General features: G+C 48.4%; 1 protein-coding gene across 13 annotated transcripts in view; it reads left to right on the top strand.

Moving 5' to 3' along the window:
• The window catches only part of ablim2 (actin binding LIM protein family, member 2), a 64,986-nt gene that overhangs the window by 18,844 nt on the left and 31,778 nt on the right, over window positions 1–14,364 (top strand). For all 13 annotated transcript variants that reach the window (XR_007381148.1, XR_007381149.1, XR_007381152.1 and 10 more), the window contains exons 2-3: window positions 2,911–3,054; window positions 12,279–12,462. Coding sequence is in view for 2 of the 13 variants with exons in the window: in XM_048970091.1 (XP_048826048.1) it covers window positions 2,911–3,054; window positions 12,279–12,462 (328 nt within the window). In the remaining 11 variants the exon portion in view is untranslated. The remainder of the gene's footprint in view (window positions 1–2,910; window positions 3,055–12,278; window positions 12,463–14,364) is intronic.

The raw sequence follows: 14,364 nt of genomic DNA, 5'->3' as shown, positions 1-14,364 counted from the left end.
AGTTTTATGCTTGACGAGCAAAAGGCCACCATGCCAGAAAGGAGGGCGGAACGTCCTGGGTGCGAGCGGGAAAAGCTATCTCAGTGCTACTTGTTCTTGCCGTCATTTGCCGTGCCGACGGATCCTTCTTGGAATGCCTAGGAGTGGTACGGAATCTCCGTGGGTTGAGGCGAGATCCTATTATTAGGTGCTGGACTCCGAAATAGATTCCACAGGCCTCTACTGCCTGTGTACAGGGCTTGAGCAGAAAATCACGTGATCGATGGATCCCAAGTGACCTTTAGTCTCTGTGAGGTGCCTTCACTGAGAACCCTGTCGGGCGTCGAGGTGATTGGCAGAAATGATGTTTGCGTCAATCCTACGTTTGGTAATCCAGCTCGTCCTGACATCTCTACTGCTTACTGTATCAATACCAGAATCCACTGCAGCTCTACACTCTTAACTATTTATCTTGTGGGTTAAAAGTCTTTAACTAATTCAGATCTGCTCCTCGACTGTTTGAGAGGAATCTGTGTCGCTTATTATCTCTGAAGCTTTTAGGATTTTAGGATCCTTCCTCTACAGAACATTTCAGGTAACCCTTAGCAACGCAGCAGCGAGCTAATAGATGTTCTGGACTGGGCTGTTGTCAACAAACATTCTCAGGCATTCCCTGCTGACAGGAAGTGATACACCAGCTCCCTCTCCTTCTACGGGAAGTGACAGAAATGCTTCAGGGTTCTGTCCAAATGAGGCCTACACAACCACTCTACTGTGCCACTCTACTGACCCTCTCCTCTACAGAATGTCCCACTGGTCTTGTGTTTTATGAACAAAGCACGCTCCTTTGAAGGCTCTCTTTTTTCGTTGATGAGGGTAATATTTTTCACCAAAATGCTCTGCTTATGTAGCCACCCAGCCATAACTCTCTTCGCGGTTTCGCCAGGTCCTGCTTGCTATGACCTTTCCATTACGGCTGTTCACAGTCGTCCGTCATGTAAAGAATGTCCAGGAAAACGAGGCTGACAGCCAATCAGCAAAGACGCAGGCGGGCATCACGTGGCCTGGCTTCTAAAAAGTTTCATGAACCTTGTGTTTGCACAATGGTGCCATCCAGTGTGTTGTTATCGGTTATAAATGTGTGTGTGTATCTCCCACACTTTTTTGGGGAGTTTGAAGGTCTCGTTTGTCCTTTGGTCGTTATTTGTGAGTCCTGTAAGTCGCCTTGGGAAAAAGGGCTGGCTAGACGAATCAAAACGAAAAGTGACGGTAATTCTCGTTCCTCCGATGCCGTAGAGTTTTCCTTCATCCATTAGCTCTGCTACTGACTCCAGTGGATCATTAACTGCCAGCTGTCAGTATGTTTGTGGGGGGAGAAGTTTTTTTTTTGGATTTTGACCTGCAGTCATTGTTTCCAACTCTTCCGGCACTTCAGCCGAGAGCACGTTGCCTGAACGAGGGTTGTAAACATTCCCAGAATGCACGTCTTCCCTTTGTGCGCCGTAGTCACTCTGACCAGCTAAGGTGGTGAGGTGCAGAATGTCCCCTGCAAGAATCTCTGTGATTTAGGGCACATGCTTTCATTTGCCCCTGAGCTAAATAAAGATACCCAGTCAGGGGGGCATCCAGGTAAACACCAGGCTGCTGAATGCCCCCAACCCAAAGGACTGGTGTCTAAAATCCAAGGAAAGAGACTGTTTGGCCAATGGATTCTGCTGTACCAGAGTTTATGTCCAGTATGGACACATATTGTTATAGTAAAATCATTCTGCTGTTTATGAAATGATCATGAGGCAACATGCTATATGAAAAGCGAGAGAGAAAGCAAGCCTGGGACAGTGTTCATACTGGTATGTGTAAATGCTGTAGGACGGTAACGGATTTCTCCGTGTTACTGTCCTTACTTGAGCTGCCACCATGACCCTATTCTAACCTAATGACCCAGTTCTGGAGGGTTCAGTTTGCTGTCCTCCCTTTAATAATCTCTGCTGTTGATCATGATAGAGTATTGTCAGTGTATGCAGTGGTGCATGATGGGGTCGCGATAGAGTGTTGTCAGTGATATGCAGTGGTGCATGATGGGGTCGCGATAGAGTGTTGTCAGTGATATGCAGTGGTGCCTGATGGGATCACAATAGAGTGTTGTCAGTGATATGCAGTGGTGCATGATGGGGTCGCGATAGAGTGTTGTCAGTGATATGCAGTGGTGCATGATGGGGTCGCGATAGAGTGTTGTCAGTGATATGCAGTGGTGCACGATGGGATCACGATAGAGTGTTGTCAGTGATATGCAGTGGTGCATGATGGGGTCGCGATAGAGTGTTGTCAGTGATATGCAGTGGTGCCTGATGGGATCACAATAGAGTGTTGTCAGTGATATGCAGTGGTGCATGATGGGGTCGCGATAGAGTGTTGTCAGTGATATGCAGTGGTGCCTGATGGGATCACAATAGAGTGTTGTCAGTGATATGCAGTGGTGCATGATGGGGTCGCGATAGAGTGTTGTCAGTGATATGCAGTGGTGCATGATGGGGTCGCGATAGAGTGTTGTCAGTGATATGCAGTGGTGCCTGACGGGAGCTAGTACAGATGCACCATTCAGGTTGTCCTGATGTGCCTGAGCTGCAGCTGTCTGATGAGCTTGTGTGAGTGAGGCAGCGGCTCAGGATTTTATTTCACTCATTTTATTTCTCACCTTTTTCTCTTTCTGTCTCTTTCCTTCTTTTCTTTCCTTCACGCCTTCCTTTCCTTTTGTCCTCCTCCTCTCACTCCTCTCTCACCCTCTCCTTCCCTCACCTTACTTGCCTCCCCCTCTCCCTTTCTTCCTCCCTCCCTCCTCTTCTCTCCCTCCATCTCTCTCTCCCTCCTTCTCTCCCTCCCTCCTCTTCTCTTCCTCTCCCCCCCCCCCCCCCCACCCCACCCCCACGGCAGCGTTGGAACAGCAGACGGTGCACAGCCCACTGGAGCAGAAGCAGAGCAGCTCCATCCTGTGTCACACCTGTGGGGAGCCCTGCAAAGGGGAGGCACTGCGCGTCCAGAACAAACACTTCCACATCAAATGCTTCATCTGTAAAGGTAACCCCATCTCGCAGCCAATCACGAGCCTGCCTTTATATGCTAGCCCTGCCCACTGGCTGCCTCCCAGCCAATCACAAACTTGTCTTTATATGCTGTTGCTGACATCTGTTGCCTCAGACACATGCGGATGGATATGTCATTTAGCAGTTGTTTGCTCTCATTTCTAACATCCACGGGAAGTGATTAAACAGCAATGTCCAGAAAACAGCTAAAAAAATTAAACCATAAAAACATACAAAGAGTGTTATTGTTATTGTCGAAGGCCAATGGTGTTGCTAGGCGCCCCGGGGCCGGGCAGGCATGGGGGCTTCCTGGAGCTTGGGGGACAGTTTGTACGGCGGCTCCAAGCTCGGGGAGGAGTTCAGTCATGTCCACCCAGCAGATCAGGGTCAGGTGAAAGGGAATGAAGAGGCTGCCGTCGATTTATTGATTTCAAACTTGTGAATAGCCTGATGCTACCAGCTCTGGTGGTTAAGTGTCATTCCCTGCAGTCTGCTGTACTTTTTTAAGGTTTGAGTCTCTCAGAAATCTCCAAAAATACTTCTTCACACTTGGGAAATACACATAGGAAACAAGTTCTACTTCGATAGAATTATCCTCTAGTGGATGGTGACTCCTCTCCATGTCCCACTGAACTCGAAGGAGCTCCAGGAGACTGGCCCGTACCTCCTGTTTAACACCCCCCTCTTTTCACTCTGGGGGGTGTGCGCCTCGGGTGATGTAATTCTTGCCGTTCCCTCAGATCCACCCGCAGTCTTTAGGTCCCCAGCCAGTGCTGCGGGGGCTGCAGGCCGATGAGAGTGAGAGCAGTTCAGGCGCCCACGCCCACACTTAGACCAGATGTGTGTTCTCCTGGCCAGATGTGTGTCCTCCAGCAATGTGAGGGTGTAGCCAGTGGCTGCTGATGCCTGGGTCTTTGCTGTAGGGCCTTTGTTTGACTAGTAGAACTTCTATGAACGCCTCAAGCATCAGCCCAGTCCACTGCCATCAACATTTTGTATTTTTAGCCTGTCCAAGGTGATTTTCTGGCACTTTGAAGAATTTTGGATGGTGCTTTTTGCGTTTGCATTTGAAGATCCTTCCTGGTCAGTAAATCTGACTGTGATTTACCGGACGGTCTTTCACTTTGTTTTTTTCTCTTCCCACAATTCCTGTGGCAAAATGAATGAATTTCAAGTAATCCCATTATAGCTGTGCCTGAGTCATCGAGATGAAAGGCCAACGAATAGAGATAATTAATTAATTAAGGTGTTTTCTTTTGGCGATGGGGCACGTTTCAACGGAGTATTGAACCAAGTGCGTTGGCCTTCCCGTTTATGGGCAACGACAGCGGCGTACATCGAGGGAGACTGCTTTATACGCATCTCTGATCTGTGGCCCTGAGCTAGAGGGCGTGTAGCAGACGATCTCCGAAGCCCATGGGCTTTTTTATAACAAGCAGTAAAATATTGCCTTGTTTTCATTGACTTCATCGAGGAGGCTTCGATATGCCTGTAGATGTTGGGGAATTCGACGTGTCCCAGCCTGACGTCACAAAGGCACGCGATGTAGCGCGGGCCAGGACCCCGGGAGGCTTGTATCACTACACATGCCCGGCATCAGGATTCCATCAGCACTCTCTTGCTCCGCCCACACAGTCAGCCAATAACTTTATCTCCCTGTGGGGAGTCTCCACCCCAAAACAAGCTGGTTTGATTCACATCAGGCGTACAGCAGATCCAGGCTTTTCCTGGAGAATAGCAATTGGAAGTAGTTGAGACTCCCATGATATAGCTTGAATATAATGGTGATACTTCATTATGTCATTACGTGCATAGGGATTCTTTATTTTTCACATAGTCCATCTTGCGAAGGTGTTTCTGGAGTTAAGGGTCTTAGTTGAGCATAGGATTTAAACCAACAACCTTCCAATCCCAGAGACAGAGATTTAACCTGCAGAGCCGCATGACATCTCTCTTGATGGACAGTGTGGTTCCTGAGCTGGCACCATAATGGAGCGACGTGGTGTGGAAGAGCCAGAACCTTACGGGATCAGAGCAGACAGGTGCCCCTCAAGCAATGAGCTTTACTGAGAGAATACCAAGCAAAAGGTGGTCTGTTACCAGGTGATGGTCCGCTTAGGGTGGTCATCCTCCCTTATTCCCTCCCCTTCAGGTAGGGGGCGCCAATCCCTTCACACCTTCCTGCTTCACAATGTCTGTTTAGAGAATTCCTAATAACTGTAGCATACGTAGATGTTTGACATGTCTAATAGGGCTGTGTGGACGTCTGTATGTGCAGGGGGAAAAGATTGGCGTTTATAGCCAAAAGGTGGTGTGTGGATCTGCTGATGAGGAGGTCAGGAGTTTGCAGGCTTAAATCTCATGGTCAGCAGAGTGATGTCATCATTGGTCCCTAGAGCTGGGCCCTTTGGCTCATTTGCTCCAGGGACTGTCTGACTGTGCTTCCTCAATTGCACATCTCTTTGGATAAAAGCATCTGCTAAATAAATGTAATGTAACGTATCTGTCTCTGGGTTTCCTGGTACACACCCCTCGAGTGTGATGTGCTTCAGTGAGCTCAGCATACACTGTGACCCCTGCAGTACACCATAGGGTCAGACATCCATGCTGAAGCCTGATTGGTTGCCTGTGGGCAGATGTCATAGAATCCGGCCCATCTGATTGGGCGGCTTTAGCTATGCTGGCCTGTACCCCATGCTGCGGATCCCTGCAGGCTGAGGAATGTCCTGCTTCTCGGGTTTCCTGTGGGAAGGCTGGCACTGAAAGGGCTTAGGACCGCGATTGGCTGCGCTCCTGTTACCTGAATCTGTGAGACGCCTCGCTTTAACGCCACGTGAGCACAAAGTGCCGCAGGCTGCCCCCGGGACTGAGGCCTGCCCGTGTTACAGATCTGTGAGGGTGTGCGTATTAGCAGAAATATGGCTGGAATGATGCTGTGTTTGACCAGCTCGGCACATAGCTGAAGGGGAGGCCAACATAAGGCTGGGTGATGTTAGCCTTACACTCAGAGATGGTGTCTGATGGTGGGGAGCCTGTTTGTTATATGTGAAATATCAGGAGCTTCACCATGCTACATAGGCACTCAGACCTTTGGCACATTCATTTTTGGGAGGTAGATGAGGCACAGCCAGGATGGGCTGGTTTTACGGTAATATCGTATACTGCAGTATTTTCATTATATATTTCCTGAAATATCAGAATTGCGTTGCTTTTTAAAATACTGTCAAAATACCATACAATGCAGTCTAATGTTTGGACAGTACGACAGTATTAAAAATTAGTCCCTGCCCAAGCTTAGCACTGGCTGGGGGGGTGAGGTTAGGGGTGTTGAGATGGTAAAATTTACCAAGCTTGTGTGGCAATAAAATTTCTTGCCGACTAATTTTTACTGCTGCTGAACTATGGAATGAGGGATTTCCGGGACATAGAGCATCATTGGCGAGTGTCAGGAAGCTGTTGTTATGTACATCACATACAATCCCCCAATCACACTTTGCGGGAGATTTCCGGAGCTTCCACGAGAGGTGGGATGTCTGCTTACCGTACTACTCTGTTACTGCAAGTGCTTAGGGGACATGGATCAAAGTGCATACATTAAATATACACAGACCTACACTTGATTATTTGATTTTTTCTATATTCATTGACTTACTAATAAATAGGGCTACCACTAACGGCTATTGTTCTATCGATTAAGCTATCGACTATTACCGATTTGTCGGTTAATCAAAATGATTAATTTTCTTCTTAAAAATATTCAAGTAAATTTTATTTTGACAAAAACAAAGTATTTGTCTTCTAAGCACTTATTCAGTCGAAATTCTAAGGTTGCAGTCAGACAACTTTATGGCAAATGGTAATTTAATAAACGTGAACTGACAGCACTTAAACTGGTTTTGCCTTTTCTGGTGGTCTCTAATCCAGAGTAGCACCAGTGCATTCGATCCTCAGGTGCTCGTAGCTCACTAGTGCTGTCCTCGTGTGCCTTTGAAGCCTTCCACAGTGTAAAATCATCTCTTTGTTCTGGGATAATTTGAAGAACTCCCGTAATTGCGTAGTCATATTAAAGGAAACATTTGTGATAACAAATTGGAGCATTTTAGAAATCAAAATGGTAATTTTATTATGAGAATTAAAAAAAAAAAGCATGCATTGATTTGAAATATCGATGCATTTTCGGCGCCGACGTCATCGGCTATGTTGGTTATCGCGGCAGCCTTAATACCACGACAGCAGACTTGATCTACAAGCCTCATTTCCACTATTATTCCTGTTTTGGTTCCTGTTTAAGATTCATTCTGTCCCAGAAAAGGCCACACATTCACCCAGATAGTGGCTGGGCACCGGCTGTAGTTGAGCCCCATGCAGGACTGTGATCTGTTACTCCCCCCCCCTCCCCCTGCCCCTGCCCCCTGGCCCCCCACTTGCACTGTATCTGCTCCTGCATGCTCCAATTATTCACACGCCAGGTTGGTTTATCTGCCGTTCTGCCGAGTAAATAAAGACCCGGATGGTTCTCATGGTACTTCCTTCACTGATATTTTATTTCAGCAACATACAGACAATTAGCAACAAATGGTTTTTAATTAAAACGAAAACGCCACACCTCTTAGGTGTCTGTGTCAATGACAATCGACAGCCTTTCCCCCAAGTCTGGATACCCTGGATCGCATCGATTTCTGGTGGCTTTCCTGCTGTCGCTGTCACTCTCTGTGTGACGGTGTTTATTCGCCAGCAGTGGTGTTGCTGCCGTTTATCTAGTTATCGTTTTTAGATGCCTTTTCTGTACGAGCGAGTGACTTCTTTTCCTGCCGCCAGGCGTTGGCTAACAGTCTGCCAGCTAAGAGTAAAGGCAGCTCTCGTTAAGTCCTATTCACAAGTCTTTTTTTAGTGGAAGCTTAGGATTTTATCCATCCATCCATCCATTTTCCAAACCGCTTATCCTACTGGGTCACGGGGGGTCTGGAGCCTATCCCGGAAGCAATGGACACGAGGCAGGGAACAACCCAGGATGGGGGGCCAGCCCATAGTTTAGGATTTTATTGTCCACTTTAAACATACCAATAGACAACCTTCACATGGAGGAGCAAGCGGTCAACTTGTCAGGGTCCTTCTCAGCAGCCAATGAGGGTCAAATGCCCGCCACAGCACGAGCCAATAGGAGGAGCCATTCCATGATAAATATTAGTTGTTCTGTAGGTGGGTGATAATGATGGCCACGCCCATTGAGTTCCTCTTCCAGCTGTGTGAGATCTTCCCAAATGACATTCCCATCTCACCCAACGAGTAGCTCAAGTACCATCATCAGATTTCTGAGACATGATAACAGATCCACGCCTCTTCCAGTACTCTGCGTGCCCAGTAACTTAATCTTCCTGAGGCGATCGTTTTGATCCGCGAGATGTTTATTAGTTAGCGCCTGCTGTTTTCCAGCTCAGCCTGGTGCTCGAGCGGTACATTCACGGGGAGCTGGTAAGTACAGCACCCAGAATCCCCCGGTTAACTTAGATGATGTCGATGATATTTTCAGTATGGGTAGGTCTTCCTTGCCTCTTGCTTGCCTCTCGTCTGATCTCCGGTAACTGGGCCAGGCTCCCAGCAGAAGGCAGCACTACGACGTAAATCAGGGCCGGGTTGCATTCCCTCCTGGGGAGTGGTTCGGCCGCCCCGCTGCGCTCCGAGCGAGCCTCGCCAAAAATGGAGCTGTGTTTGTGTGCGAGGAAGTCGGCTCCAGTCAGGACCTGTGGCATCACAGTGAAACCAACACCCGAGGTCCGGCATTGCCAGGGTATTAGTGGCTTGAGGGGGGCGACGTGGAGGCTGGGGAGGGGTACCTTTACAGAACAACCAAGGGCAAACTGTGACTTTCCGGCAGGCAGATTGGAGTGATGGAGAGGATCTGTTCAGGGGGATTATGGTGACCCCCCCCCCAAACGATGCCTAACTGTCCTATAAATGACCCTCACCTCGTCAGTCCTCAGGGCCGGCTGCATTACGCTCTCTGCAACAGACATGACAGCGCCCCCTGCAGGCTTGCCGGCACTGCACAGCGGCCCACCTGCTGGCTGTATAAATAGCCCCTGACTGAAAGCCTATCTCCTCTGCCTACGGCTCCGGCCCGTGGACCCTGGCCCGGCTCGCGTTACGGGGCTGCCGCCGGCGCCAGAACCCTGGCATTTCGTTCCGTCACTTAGAGCTCGTAAGATAAACGGCTGCGTCAGGCTTTGTAACCGACCAATCCATGTGTCTGTTTGTAGTGTGTGTGTGAGAGTAGCTGGGGTTCCGGCTCATTCTACAAGGGTCCCTGGACAGGGCTGAGGTCCTGGGTATAATGTTCTGCCCGCATGAGACCGACTGGTCCGCCTCATTGTGTGTCTGTCGGAAAGTATGCTGCCATTTCCTGAGAAAGGCTCCTGCGCTGTTTTTATCGGAGCTGGACCTGCGTTTTCCAGATGCAAACGTGAATAGCAGCAGATAGCTGTTTCATGTGGTAATCCCCCCACTCCCCCCCCCCCCCCACAGACACACACACACACACACACACACTCCCCTGTCAGTATGATTCACTCTGCATCATTATACCCACAAAACACCGCAAATCACAGATTTATTTAGTTCACGTGGCTGGAACATCTCTTTATTTGGATCGTATAAATAATAAAACACAGCGTATAAAAGGCAGACTGATAGGAGTTCATCTGCGAGCTGCCTGTCAGTCCATACTGATTGGCCCCCAGGGACCGGCCTGTGGAGGATGATGTCATGCACCAGCACTCTGTGTCTTCCTGGAGCTCTGGAAACAGCCCTTTGTTTGAATCGGCCCAGCAAACCCACACTGGGTTAACGCCTTTCTTGTGAACCGAGGGGCGATAATGTCGTGTCCTGGACTCGAGAGTGGGCTGTGAAAACAAAGGGGGTGTGTGGTCGAGTCCCCTTTCCGGCGTGTTTCCCACCACGCCCAGACAAAATCTGCGTGCCGCTAGATAGCAGCAGACTCTTTAGCTAATTGCTCATGTGGGAGCCAAGGTTTGCTCTCGCTGATTTTGGTACCCTTGAAACTGACTTGGTATCAGAGGGTCATGGGTGTGAATCCTGGAGGGGATGTGCCCCACCACCCAGCCAGACCCATTGCCCTGGGGTTATACCAGTACAGGGAAACAAAGGGCAGTGATCATATAGAAATGACCGGATTTCCGGTACTGCTGCTGAGTCGGGTACATAACATACAGTCAAAACGTGGCTGTATTACTGGGTACACAACATACAGGCACTGGTTGTGTTACTGGGTACATACCATACAGACACTGGCTGTATTACTGAGTACATAACATACAGGCACTGGCTGTGTTACTGAGTACATAACATACAGGCACTGGCTGTGTTACTGAGTACATAATATACAGGCACTGGCTGTGTTACTGAGTACATAACATACAGGCACTGGTTGTGTTACTGGGTACATACCATACAGACACTAGCTGTGTTACTGGGTACATACCATACAGACACTGGTTGTGTTACTCAGTACGTAACATACAGGCACTGGCTGTGTTACTGAGTACATAACATACAGGCACTGGCTGTGTTACTGAGTACATAACATACAGGCACTGGCTGTGTTACTAAATACTTAACATATAGACATTGGCTGTGTTACTGAGTACATAACATACAGGCACTGGCTGTGTTACTGAGTACATAACATACAGGCACTGGCTGTGTTACTGAGTACATAACATACAGGCACTGGCTGTGTTACTGAGTACATAACATACAGGCACTGGCTGTGTTACTGGGTACATACCATACAGACACTGGTTGTGTTACTGAGTACGTAACATACAGGCACTGGCTGTGTTACTGAGTACATAACATACAGGCACTGGCTGTGTTACTGAGTACATAACATACAGGCACTGACTGTGTTACTGGGTACATACCATACAGACACTGGTTGTGTTACTGAGTACGTAACATACAGGCACTGGCTGTGTTACTGAGTACATAACATACAGGCACTGGCTGTGTTACTGAGTACATAACATACAGGCACTGGCTGTGTTACTGAGTACATAACATACAGGCACTAGCTGTGTTACTGAGTACATAACATACAGGCACTGGCTGTGTTACTGAGTACATAACATACAAGCACTGGCTGTGTTACTGAGTACATAACATACAAGCACTGGCTGTGTTACTGAGTACGTAACATACAGGCACTGGCTGTATTACTGAGTACATAACATACAGACACTGGTTGTATTACTGAGTACATAACATACAAGCACTGGCTGTGTTACTGAGTACATAACATACAAGCACTGGCTGTGTTACTGAGTACGTAACATACAGGCACTGGCTGTATTACTGAGTACATAACATACAGACACTGGTTGTATTACTGAGTACATAACATACAGGTACTGGCTGTGTTACTGAGTACGTAACATACAGGCACTGGCTGTATTACTGAGTACATAACATACAGACACTGGTTGTATTACTGAGTACATAACATACAGACACTGGTTGTATTACTGAGTACATAACATACAGACACTGGTTGTATTACTGAGTACATAACATACAGACACTGGTTGTATTACTGAGTACATAACATACAGACACTGGTTGTATTACTGAGTACATAACATACAGGCACTGGCTGTGTTACTGAGTACATAACATACAGGCACTGGCTGTGTTACTGAGTACATAACATACAGGTACTGGCTGTGTTACTGAGTACGTAACATACAGGCACTGGCTGTATTACTGAGTACATAACATACAGACACTGGTTGTATTACTGAGTACATAACATACAGACACTGGTTGTATTACTGAGTACATAACATACAGGTACTGGCTGTGTTACTGACACATAACATACAATTCCCTCTTTCTTCAATTCTCCATAATCTTTTCTCTCTCCTCTCTTTCATTAAGGTGTTTCACTCTGTCTCTCCATCCCAATGATCGTTGCCCTCCTGCCTTCTCTCTTCCTCGCTTTCCCCTCTCCTCATCCTCTTCCTCTTTTCTCCATTCCCTCCCTGTCTCCTATCTCTCCACATTACAAAGCACTGGCTTCAAATGTCTGGCATTCTGCAGCTGAATGAATCTGGCAGTTAAGTGATGGTTGGTACTTAAAGGATGAAGCAGTTAAAGGTATGTGTCCCTCCCCAGCAGTGACTGTGCCCCCTTCTCCCTCCCCAGTGTGTGGCTGTGACCTGGCCCAGGGCGGGTTCTTCGTGCGGGAAGGAGACTACATCTGCACCGTGGACTACCAGAAGCTGTATGGGACACGCTGCTTCAGCTGTGACCAGTTCATCGAGGGGGAGGTGGTCTCTGCCCTGGGGAAGACCTACCACCCTCGCTGCTTCGTGTGTGCCCTCTGCAAGTAAGGTCCCTTGGGTAGCTCCTCAACTTGAGGGGCTACCGGCTATTTTGAGGCCATGGGATTTGAACCAGTGATCTTCTGGACATAGACATAGTATCCTAACTCTCAAAACTACACACCACCCTGGGGGGCTGCTCATCAAACTCCAAAAGTCTGTTTTGGGGTGTGTGTGGCTCAGTGGGCTAAGTCTCTGTGCTTATGATCGGAAGGTTGCTGGTTCAAGCCCCAGCAGAATACTCCTGTGTTTGTGGGTCTTTCAGCAAGGCCCTTAACACCCCCCCAGCTCCATGGATGCTACACACTAGCTGACCCCATGCTGTGACACCAAGCTTGCTCTTTCCTGCATGTGTATCTCCTGGAGAGCGATATGGGGTAGGCAGAGAGAAGCATGTCACACTGACAGACATTGTGGTGCTAAAGACAAATTCCTGTACAATTATCAATAATTTAATGATAACAATAATATCAGAAATAAGAGGAGACAGATGGAAGTCTGCTAACGTAGCATAGCATAGCATAACACAACATAGCATAACTGTATTGGATGCTTGTCCACACAAACACACACACACACACACACACACACACACACACACACACACACACACACACACACACACACACACACACACACACACACTGTGGCAGGGTTATAGGTCTTGTTACACTTGTCTGCATGTGAGTGTGTGGACTGCGGGAGGAACCCAGAGTACCCAGGCGCAACCTTCTGAAGCCCACAAAGCCAGCATGGCCTCCATCGTCCTCGTCCTCTACAGCCCTCAGTCAGTAGTAACTGGCTACCGTCAGGGTAAAAATAGGGAGGAGGTGTGCTAAGAAATCCTCTTTTCTCCGACACCCTCGAACAAACGGGGTCAGCAGGCTGTCAGTCCCAGTATGTGATGTACTGTACTGTGCCACATGGAGGCTTGACCGCAGCCTGTCCCTAGGTGTCCCCCTCTTAATCTGTGGTGCTGTCACAGGCCCATCTGTACAGTGAAGCCTGTGGGAAAGAGGGCTTGTTTTTCCAAACTGGACCGGTAACCAGAACTGAGCTCTTTCAGAGATGGGAATTTGCGGCGCGTCCAAAGAGACTCATAAAATGTGCTTCTGTGTCCGCCTGGGGGGGGGGGGCGGGGGGGGGCTTGGCACTCTGGACACCTTTTCATTTAATCCCATGGTGCCCCAATCCTCCCACCCCTGCAGACTCTCTGTACCTATGTAGTTTTCTAAAGGGCAACCTGATCACTTGCTCAGCACAATGGCTCCCTGTGGTGTCTGACTCCCTCCGTCTCTCCATCTCTCCATCTTCCTGTCGGTCCCTGTACCCTGCATGCTCCCTCCCTCTCTCTCTCTCTCTCTCTCTCTCTCTCTCTCACACACACACACACACACACACTCTCCCTCTCTCTCTCTCTCTCTCTCTCTCTCTCTCACACACACACACACTCTCCCTCTCTCTCTCTCTCTCTCTCTCTCTCTCTTTCTATCTGCCTTCCTACCTTCTTTGTAATGTGACCCCCCCCTCCCCCCGGATGTGATACACTGAATTAGCAGGTGTCCTCACGGATCTTGAGTGAGACGATTATGGGTTATTCCCCCCTCCCCCCATTCATACATGGGACGTGCTGCTGTTTTCATTTGGTTATCCGCCAGCTGCGGAGCCTCAATGTCCCTTAAACTGTATCTCAAATCTCCAAATACTCCATTTCCGCGTAACGAAATGGTACATGGTGTCGGGTTTTACTTGGGGGTTTTACTTGGGGGTTTTACTTGGTGGGTTGTAAGACCCTATATTTGGCCTGAAACAGGAGCGAAAGCCTGCAAGGTGACCTGAGTGATGGTTTATGGGAAAAAATGCCTAAGCACCAGTGTGCCAGAGTGACTCAGGAGTGCAACAGGTAG

Source organism: Brienomyrus brachyistius, chromosome 12 (assembly GCF_023856365.1).
Source record: "Brienomyrus brachyistius isolate T26 chromosome 12, BBRACH_0.4, whole genome shotgun sequence".
Classification (NCBI taxonomy): domain Eukaryota; kingdom Metazoa; phylum Chordata; class Actinopteri; order Osteoglossiformes; family Mormyridae; genus Brienomyrus; species Brienomyrus brachyistius.
This window is presented reverse-complemented; position numbering and strand designations above follow the sequence as displayed.